At 37.8% G+C, this 10,884-nt stretch overlaps 1 protein-coding gene across 4 annotated transcripts in view; it reads right to left on the reverse strand.

Annotated features, from left to right (window-relative positions):
• KYAT3 (kynurenine aminotransferase 3) overlaps positions 1–10,884 on the reverse strand; it is a 75,957-nt gene that overhangs the window by 26,390 nt on the left and 38,683 nt on the right. For all 4 annotated transcript variants that reach the window (XM_040470885.1, XM_040470887.1, XM_040470886.1 and 1 more), the window contains exons 3-6: positions 9,747–9,805; positions 8,825–8,969; positions 5,045–5,194; positions 703–789 (exon numbers count right to left, since the gene is read on the reverse strand). In XM_040470885.1, coding sequence (XP_040326819.1) covers positions 703–789; positions 5,045–5,194; positions 8,825–8,969; positions 9,747–9,805 — 441 coding nt within the window. The remainder of the gene's footprint in view (positions 1–702; positions 790–5,044; positions 5,195–8,824; positions 8,970–9,746; positions 9,806–10,884) is intronic.

Genomic DNA, 10,884 nt, shown 5'->3' on the forward strand with positions numbered 1-10,884 from the left:
CCTACACTGTTAGTCACTAGGGAGCAGGGCTACAAAAGTGAGTTAGAAATGGTCTCTGGGGTGCCTGGCTGGCTCAGTCGGGTGGAGTGTGCAATTCTTCATCTCAGAGTTGCAGGTTCGAGCCCCATGTTGGGTGCATATCACTTAAAAATAAAATCTTTAAAAAAAAAAAAAAAAAGAGGGGTGCCTGGGTGGCTGAGTTGGTTGAGCATCTATTTTACTCTTGATTTCAGCTCAGGTCTTGATCTCAACGGTTCATGGGTTCGAGCCCCACATCGGATTCTGTGCTGACAGTGTGGAGCCTGCTTGGGAGTCTCTCTCTCTCTCTCTCTCTCTCTCTCTCTCTCTCTCTCTGTCCCTCCCCTACTCCTGCATGCTCTCTCTCAAAATAAATAAACATTAAAAATGAGAAAAAAAAAAGAATTGGTCTCTGATCTGGTGGTGTTCATAGTTTATGGGGGAGACACATAACCACAAAAGAATGTTACATATAGTGTGGATATTGATACAACAGAGACACATGGCAAACACAGGATAAAGCAATAACAGCTGCCCTCTTAAAGATGTTGATTACCTTCAGCCATTGTAGAGATACACAGTAAATCCCAAAATGTAATAAAAGTAGAAACTTCATCAGTGACAAAGCAATTCTGTATATTTTCAAAGCATCTTAAAGTACATGTATCGCATTGGCAAACTTACAGGTCTTAAGGGAATAAAAACAGGTGTTGCTCCAGCCATTCTCACCATGGGCTCATAGCAGTCATAGAAAGGTACTATTACTATGACCTAAAATAAAAACAAAATAAGAATGTAACATATCAATCATTCATTCATTTAAAATATATTGTGTACCTCCTATGTGTGAGGTGCTGTCCTACATACTGAAATGCAGCAATGAAAGAACTGGCCTTCCTTGCCTTCATGCCTGCCTCTTCGTGGGAGAGGACATGGAAGAGACATTAGAGACAGATGTGTCCAGGGAGTTCCGGCTCTCTTAATGAGATCCACAGAAGGGCTTACAGTGGGGATTCTTGAAATTATATGCAAGACTTTACATGTGCCTAGGTAGATTTTTCTGGGGAAAGAGGCCATAATTCCCATCACATCCTCCAAAGAATGTTCCAGCCAAAAACATGAAGAATTTCTTTAAGTTTTAAATGACAAACAAACAAAAAAAATCAGAGAGGGGCAGAAGCAAAAGACTCTGAGGAAAGATAACAGCAATGCTCTCCATTATGGAGAACTAATTTATAAGTATTATCCTGAGAATAAAGATGTTTCTCTTTGGTCAAAAGCACTCCAAAACAAATAGTGGACACAGGGAGACTAGTTAAGATGCTACTGTTATTGTCTGATACCCTCAGTTTCCCTCTGGTGACTTATACCTAGCTAGATTCAGTCTTTTTTCCCAATCTCTTGAGATATATTCCTTGTTCCTTTGCCCCTACATGCTCTCTCTCAGTCACCCGTGGGCTGGCTTTTAGGTCAGTGGGCCAATCCAACCAGTCCCTTTGGTATTCCACCCAGAGTCCACCAGCTTGGATCTAAGTAAGCATCCCTGATTTTTTACTTTTCTGTAAGGAAAGTCTGAACACATAATTTATATCTTTCATGTATATTCAATTTTTATTATCTTTTTAAACCTAACAATATTACATGAAAACTTCATATTATTACAGTTTTAATATTTATTATCTTTTAAGGAATTTTTTTTGATGTTTATTTACTTTTGAGAGAGATAGAGGCAGTGCAAGAGGGGAAGGGCCAGGGCCGGAGGGAGAGGGAGACACAGAATCTGAAGCAGGTCCAGGGTCTGAGCTGTCAGCACAGAGCCTGATGTGGGGCTTGAACTCACGGACCAGGAGATCATGACCTGAGCCGAAGTTGGACACTTAACTGACTGAGCCACCCAGGCGCCAACCCCCACCCCCCGCTGTTTGTTTGTTTGTTTGTTTGTTTAATATTTATTAGCTTAATGGCTATTTGGAAATCTACTGAATTCCAAAATAAGTTTTAATTGTTTGCTTGTAAACATAACAATGCTATATTTATTTGTGAGTATGTGTAGTTTCTCTATTTTTAAAAAATGTTTATTTATTTTGAGAGAGAGAGAGAAAAAGTGCAGAGAGAGGCAGAGAGAGGGACAGAGAGAATCCCAAGCAGGGTCCACACTCAGTGCAATGTGGGGCTCAATCCCACAACTGTGAGACCACGACCTGCACCAAAATCAAAAGTCAGATGCTTAATTGACAGAGCCACCCAGGTGCCCCTGTAGTTTCTCTATTTTTAAACGGTTGAATAAATTCACATGATTGTTATTTTGCTAGATCAAAGAGTTGAAACATTTTTAGGGCACATTATACATACATACAGTCAAATTGCTTTAGGAAATTGGATAACTATAATTTCCTAAGTCAACACTAAGTTGTCTCACTTAACTTTCATTGGCTAAATTAGTGATATCTAACTGTTGCTCCAAATTTTTTTTTAATGTTTATTTATTTTTGAGAGAGAGACAGAGACAGAGACAGAGTGTGAATGGGGGAAGGGGCAAAGAGAGAGGGAGACACAGAATTTAAAGCAGGCTCCAGGCTCTGAGCTGTCAGCACAGAGCTTGATGTGGGGCTCGAACCCACAAACTGTGAGACAATGACCTGAGCCGAAGTCAGACGCTTAACCAACTGAACCACCCAGGCACACCACTAACTCTTGTTCTAAATTTGCACATTTAATGTGTATTTCATATGATGTGAAGTAACTCTTCAAGGCCTTTCTCACTAAAGTCACATAAGGCTGTTACATTCTAAAGCCCCTTCGTTTCTACTAGTCATTCAACTCACATTGAGTACCTACTATACAATCTGCTATGTTAGGTGGTAGGTAATGGGAAGTACAAAGAAATGAACTTTGTTTGTTCCCTCTGGGAATGGATCTTTCCCTCAAGGGAACTGTAAGCTCTTAATCAGTCTGTGAAATTCTCAGGGACCAAGATGACCTATCTTTGAACCCTAGTGAGAAACCTAGTACCTGATTTGAAGTGAGATATAAAAGAAAACTGGGAGGAAGGGAGGTAAAATTGAAAGAATATACTTGATATTCTTTGCTGTAATTTCTTTATTTTTATGATGGGAATAATTCCCCTCACTTTCTGAAGAGTATTTATTGAGTACTCAGTATTTTAGGGACTGGCAGTATAGCAATAAACTTTCTACTGTGAGAGACCATAAACAAGAAAAAAACAGAAGTAAATTAGATAATTTCAGATAATAACAAATACTATAAAGAAAACAGGTCAATGTGACAGAAAGTGACACGTGTGTGATTTCAAAATATCAGATACAGTGATCAGGGAAGAAAGAATAAAGAAGGTCAAGGGCTGAGCCTCTGGGATGCAAAAAGAGGAAGCAACAAAGGATTAACAACATCAAAGAATGAGATAAAACTTTTAACTATTTTACAGGATTAAAGGAGATTATGTATATGAAAGTGTAACTGCACTTCCTTAAGATGTTTCCTTAAGTAGCTTATTGTCTGGCATAATACAGAGAATTAGAGATGTAAAAGAGGAACATAATACAATGTAGTAGCAGTATCTTTTATGTAAGAGGTACAGAGAGTGCCATGAGAGTTCAAAGAAAGGAATTAACAACATAGATCATGGTAAATATTCAGCAGTGCCTCTCTGGAGTTTCCCAGGCCTACATTAGCAGAGTCAATCACTTCTTTCTGTCACTACTGTAACATACACACACGTTCTTATTCACCTGCTTGCGAGTCTATCTCCTCTACTAGATGGGGAACTCCTTCCACACAGAAACTGTCTTTTAAATTTAAAAAAAAAAATTTTTTTTTTCAACGTTTTATTTATTTTTTTTGGGACAGAGAGAGACAGAGCATGAACGGGGGAGGGGCAGAGAGAGAGGGAGACCCAGAATCGGAAACAGGCTCCAGGCTCTGAGCCATCAGCCCAGAGCCTGACGCGGGGCTCGAACTCATAGACCGCGAGATCGTGACCTGGCTGAAGTCAGACGCTTAACCGACTGCGCCACCCAGGCGCCCCTAAATTTTTTTTTTTTAACGTTTATTTATTTTTGAGACAGAGAGAGACAGAGCATGAATGGGGGAGGATCAGAAAGAGGGAGACACAGAATCTGAAACAGGCTCCAGGCTCTGAGCTGTCAGCACAGAGTCCAACGCGAGGCTCGAACTCATGGACCGCGAAATCATGACCTGAGTCGAAGTCGGCCACTTAACCGACTGAGCCACCCAGGCGCCCCAGAAACTGTCTTTTAAAAATCTCCCATAGTGCCTACTATGGGAGATCCTCAGTGATTTCTGAATGAATGAAAGAGGTCAGGAAATACTGAAGCAGGGGTATTGGAATGATAATGGGGAAAGAGTCCCAGTACTAAAGCAGAAATCACTCAACCTTCTTGTTACACATCCCTCACATGCTGCTGCTAACAGTGCCGGGCACAAAAACACACTGATGAAATACTGGCTGACTGAGTTCAGATAAGGATAATTTTAGTAGTGCAAACTAAAGATTCATTTTCCCCATCATGGTTGGCCCCTTCCATTTACCCTTCTCTAGATAGGCTATAGAAATAAGAATGAGTCACATGCAGCAAAACAGATGAATCTCACAGACATAATGATAAATGAGAGAAGCCAATTCAAGAACATACTGTGTGATTCCATTTATACTACATTAAAGAGCAGGTAAAATGAGCCTATGGTGATAGAAGACAGAAGAGTGGTTACCTCTGGGAGAATATTAACTAGGAAGAGGCATCCTTCTGGGTGCTGGGAATGTATTATATCTTCATCTGGCTGGGGTTACATGGATATATGGATATATGTAAATATACACACGGGTAAAAAATTTATCAAGCTGTACACTTAAGACCTGTGAATTTTACTCATATGCATTATACTTCAAAAATAATTAAAAATAGTGTAAAATAAGTAACAGATTCAAAGGCAATACAAATGATAATAATGATTGCTATGGGTAAGATGATAATCTTAATATACTTACTTCATCTCCCTCATCAATTAATCCTTGAATGGTATTAAAAAGAGATCCATATGCTCCTACTGTCACAAGGATTTCTTTATTTGGATTGATTTGCTTTTGATAAATTTTTTCATATAAGCAGGATAGAGCTTTCACAAGCGATGGATGACCCTGTTGAATAAAAAAGAAAAAACCTTGAATTTGATTATGGGATCTACTTCTTGGAAGCAATCTGGATTTAAAATGAAAGAATTTTTAAAATTTCGGTTTTTTGTTTATAATTATCCAAATAAAATTTTTATTTTTTTAATGAAAATAAAAAACATTTTTTTCTCTACTCACAGACAGTTCCTACATGAATGGTCATGAAAACTTGCTAATGACTAAAAATCCCCATTAAATGATTGGTTTGGAATTCAAAATTCCAACATGTTTGCTTTGATAAAAATTGACATCAATACCAAATATACCTTTGACAGTACCTTTTTGGACAGCCATGAAATCATATCGAACTACTTTATTTTTGACAGTAATTAAATTATACTGAATAGAGTTGGACTTTTTTGCAATTAAAATTAAAAAGCGTGCATTGACAGTATATACCCTGAATCTGTTCTTCCAGGTTACCAAAGAGTAAGTTATTATGCCAATCAATGGATGACAGAGTGAGGGCAAACACAAATTCCCCAAAGAAACACGCATTAGTGCTGACGTGAGAGCTAATGTTAGGAGGAAGCAGGACATTCTTCATGACAGCCAAGAGGGGAGGAGTCATCTAAGAGAACAACCTTCACCAGAGGAACGAAGGGACTATAAATGCACAAAGTCGGAGACATGCGGGGAGTCTTAACTCCTTGATTAGTGCTTCCTCAATTCTCTCCTTCTATGTTCCCTGTTCTTCCCTCTTTCTCTTTTATTTCCCTTCCCATTCCCCTTCTTTGTCTATCTGGTATCAAAGTCACTATTACTTATTTTTTCTTGTGTAGCATGTACCTCTTGTTTTTGCTTTTGGAGAATGACCTTGATTTTCTGTCAGTTCCAAATAAGAGTCTAAGTGCAGGGCAAGTGCCTTTGTTTGCAAAGCACCTAGAGCTCTGGAGGAATAAACTGGGTCAGGACACAGGACAAGATGGAGGTTGGCAGGATATACCCCATGTTTATGAAGTACAGTAGCCTTTGGTCATCCTAAGTTATCCATCCCAGTTCATGTGAAAAGGAGGCTCTTTTTTCAAAGATACTTTTATTTGTCACCTTTGTCAGAATGTTAGCTAGTATGTCACAGACCCCCACACAGTTAAAACCAATAAAAACAAAGCTATAGCACATTTCTCATATTTTGAGATGAGAGATATTACAATATTAGAGAAATTAAGTATAATTAATAATAGGGGAGGTGATAGAACAAAGCCACTAAACTAAAAAATAATAGCATGAGAAAAGACTACTTAAATTCAGGCTCAAAAAAATACACATGATTTGTGGAAAGAGCAGGAGAAGATTGTCACTACTTCCAGAAATCCAAAATTCCCTTTGAATTTCATTTTAATAACAGGTCTAACAAACTCTAGCAAAGGGTGATCTGAAAGCAACTATAAACACTACACATCTTACCTCAGAATTATAAGGGTCTGTGTCTTAAAGAAATTTTTACTTATAAAAATAAAGTATGCTTCATATAATATTTAAAACTAGGCAGAGATGTGTAAAAAAAAAAATTACGTTCTCTCCTCAACAACCTTCCATCTCGTCTCCCTGAGGTGACCAATGTCGTCCACGGCCTGGTGACAGTGCAACACCATTCCCTGTGCTTATACTAACATACAAACACATATACATACATACTCACATATATTTATAAAACCTGAAAAATATTTAAAGAATGGGCATGGTTATGATCTAATAAAACGTTATTTATACAAAATCAGGAGTGAGTCAGATACGGATCAAGGCCATAGGCTGCCGAACTCTACTATGGATCAACTTAGAGAGAACTGACAACAATATTTCGTCTCCCAGTCTGTTGAATATCACATTATGACTCCATTTATATAGGTCTTCTTTAATGTCTCTCAGCAATGTTTTGTAGTTTTCAGCACACAGATCTTGTGTATATTTTAAAACATCAGTCCAAATATTTAACGCTTTGGGATGCTATTATAAATGATATTTCAAAAAATCTTAACCAGCTGCTCATTTTTAGTATACAGAAATACAATTGATTTTTATCTATTGGCCTTATACCCTGAAACCTTGCTCAATTCACTTACTACGTTGTGGCACTTTTTTTGTAGAATCTAGGAATCTTTGGATATCCTAAGTATTTCATCACAGAAGGATAGGGATTGATAGACAGGTAAAGAGGAAGAAAGTAACTAATTGGAAAAAGAGGTTATTAATTAAGAGGCCAGTGCTGATGGCCTAATAACTGCATGTGTTAATGGCAGAGAAAATATGTGCATTGAGAGAATATTCTCTGTAAATTCGTATAGTCACTGTGGAAGACAGCATAGAGGTTCCTCAAAAAATTAAAAATAGAATTGTAAATGCAAATCAAAACCGCAATGAAATATCACCTTATAGCTGTCAGAACGGCAAAAATAAAAAACTCAAGAAACAACAAGTGTTGGCAAGGAGGTGAAGAAAGGAAGTTCTAGCACTAGTGGTGTGAATGCCAATTGGTACAGCCACTGTGGAACAGTACAGAGCTTCCTCAGAAAATTAAACAGAGTTACCATATGATCCAGTAATTCCACTGGATACTTACCCAATAAATTTGAAAACACTAATTTGAAAAGATATATGCACCCCTATATTAACAGCAGCACTATTTACAATAGCCAAACTATGGAAGCAGCCCAAGTGTCCATCAATAGAATGAATGGAAAAAGAAGAGTTGGTATAAATATATACAATGGGGGGTGCCTGGGTGGCTCAGTCGATTTAGTGGCCGACTTTGGCTCAGGTCATGATCTCGCGGTCCGTGAGTTCGAGCCCCACGTCGGGCTCTGTGCTGACAGCTCAGAGCCTGGAGCCTGTTTCAGATTCTGTGTCTCCCTCTCTCTGACCCTCCCCCGTTCATGCTCTGTCTCTCTCTGTCTCAAAAATAAATAAACGTTAAAGAAAAAAATTTAAATATATACAATGGAATATTACTCAGCCATAACAAAGAATGAAATCTTGCTATTTGCAACAACATGGATGGAGCTAGAGTATAATGCTAAACGAAAGAAGACAGCTAGAGAAAGACAAATACCTTATGATTGCACTAACATGTGGAATTTAAGAAACAAAACAAAGGGAAAAAAAGAGAGAGGGACAGAGACAAACCAAAAACCATACTCTTAACTATAGAGAACAAACTAATCTGTTAGCAGAGGGGAGATGAGTAGGAGGACAAGTGAATAGGTTATAGAGACTAAGAGTACATGTACCATGATGAGCACTGAGTAATGTACAGAATTGCTGAATTGCTATACTGTATACCTGAAACTAACATAACACTGAATGTTAACTCCACTGCAATTAAGAAAAAAAACTGCGGAAAAAAAAGAATATTCTCTCTTCCTTGTTGCCATTAGACCCTATGCTGGAACATTGGTAAAGGACTATGGAGGCATTAGAAGTTGGGGGTGGCTCCTTCTAGGAGATAAGGGCAAGGATGGGGGTTTCTCTGATTATCTGTTTGGGACAGTTGGCCCCAGAAAGCCAATTACACAGAAGTGATAGAAGTTCACTTCACATTTCACACACAATACAATATAAAATACAAGTTCATGTCACACATGGTCTTAATATACTTACAAAGCCTCGTGTATACTGGTTCAGGCTATCGATTGCTGCAATCTTTGATAATTCTTCCTTTACATATACAGGAGGGGATATATCTGGAAGGCCTTGGCCAAGATTCACAACAGAGGGATCTGCGGCCAACTTGGTAAATTCAATCCTAAAATTAAAAAATACTATTGAGTACCATAATTACAAAGTTAGGTTTTTATGCCTCATAATCTTTTTACTTTTTATAAAATGTTATTTATTTACTTTGAGAGAGAAAGAGAGACAGCATGAGTGGACGAGGAGGAGAGAAAGAGGAAGATAGAAAATCCAAAGCAGGCTCAGCACTGTCAGCACAGAGCCCGACACGTGGCTCGAACTCATGAAACTATGAGATCATGACCTGAGCTGAAACCCAGTGTTGGATGCTTAACCGAATGAGCCACCCAGGCATCCCTTATACCTCATAATCTTAACATTAAAACTGAAAAACTAAGACCTACTTTAGTCTTACAAATAAAAAAAAATGAGTTCCCCCCAAAATTTTACCACCTACAAAATGACTTTACCTGATAAGATGATAGCTGAATTAATTAACTTAAAAATTTCTTACAAATCTCAATTCCATGATACCGACAGTTCCATCATCTATTTTTTTTCCTCAACCACACCAGCAGCTGCTAGCTAATGGACTACAAATTAAGTGCCATGTGGGCATCATCCAAATTTGTTCTTTTTTCTATTTGCAGGCTTAACACATGTGCTAAATGAATAAATCAGTGTATGGATCCTTAACTTCCTTACGATTCCACTTAATGAATAAATTAAAATAAGTGCTTTTATTTGTAGACTGTAGATGAGGCTAAAAATTCCCAATATAGGTGAGTATATAAAATGTATAGGAAAAAAAACTTCACCAAATTATTATTGTTTATTCTGAGGTACTCACCACACATTACTATCAAGGCCTTCAATTCGTTTTGCATTGGTGATTTTCAAAGACATTTTCTGAAAGATATAAATATTGAAAGTGTTTTTAAATTTCTTTAATAAAAATTCAAGGGGCGCCTGGGTGGTTCAGTCAGTTGAGCATCCGACTTCAGTTCCAGTCATGATCTCATGGTTCCTGAGTTCGAGCTCCACAATGGGCTCTCTGCTATCATCGCAGAGTCTGCTTGGGATCCTCTGTCTCCCTCTCTTTCTGTCTCTTTCCCACCTGCGCATGCTCTCTCTCTGTCTCTCTCTCAAAAATAAGTAAAACATTTAAAACATTTTCAAAAAGTCAGAAAATCATGGGTAACTACCTTTTTCCTATTGTCATCACAGAAAAAGCAGTACCACAATGACAAATGCCATGTGTAGCATTTGTCAATACAAAATTCTGAAGAGGAAGTCCTCTCCCACCTACTGCCCCAAGGAATGCTTTTTCTAAGGAACCATAGATGTTTATCTCCTCACATAAGATCAAAAATATCATCCCAGCCTAAAAAACATAAACTGATTTGAAGGCCTGAAATGTACTAAAGAGAACAATAATGATACTAAAAAAAAAAGTCAGTTTAAAAAAATACCTTGAGTCATTCTCTGAAGATCATTTTAGGTAAGATGTAATGAACGGCTCCACAAGTAAGTTTCTTGTATTGCATACAAGAAGCACTCAACAAATGGTTTTAAAACTCAATACAGAGCTCCAAATAGTAATAGCTCACATCATTTTTTTAATTTTATTTTTTATTTTTTAAAATTTACATCCAAATTAGTTAGCATATAGTGAAACAATGATTTCAGGAGTAGATTCCCTAATGCCCCTTACCCATTTAGCCCACCCCCCCGCCACACACAACCCCTTCAGTAACCCTCAGTTTGTTCTCCATATTTGTGAGTCTCTTCTATTTTGTCCCCCTCCCTGTTTTTATATTAGTTTCCTTTTCCTTATGTTCATCTGTTTTGTTTCTTAAAGTGTTCATATGAGTGAAATCATATGATTTTTGTCTTTCTCTGACTAATTTCACTTACATAATACCCTCCAGTTCAATCCACGTAGTTGCAAATGGCAAGATTTCATTCTTTTTGATTGCCGAGTAATA

The sequence above is a fragment of the Herpailurus yagouaroundi genome, unplaced genomic scaffold, assembly GCF_014898765.1.
Source record: "Herpailurus yagouaroundi ecotype Mexico unplaced genomic scaffold, PumYag 77, whole genome shotgun sequence".
NCBI classification, from domain to species: Eukaryota; Metazoa; Chordata; class Mammalia; order Carnivora; family Felidae; genus Herpailurus; species Herpailurus yagouaroundi.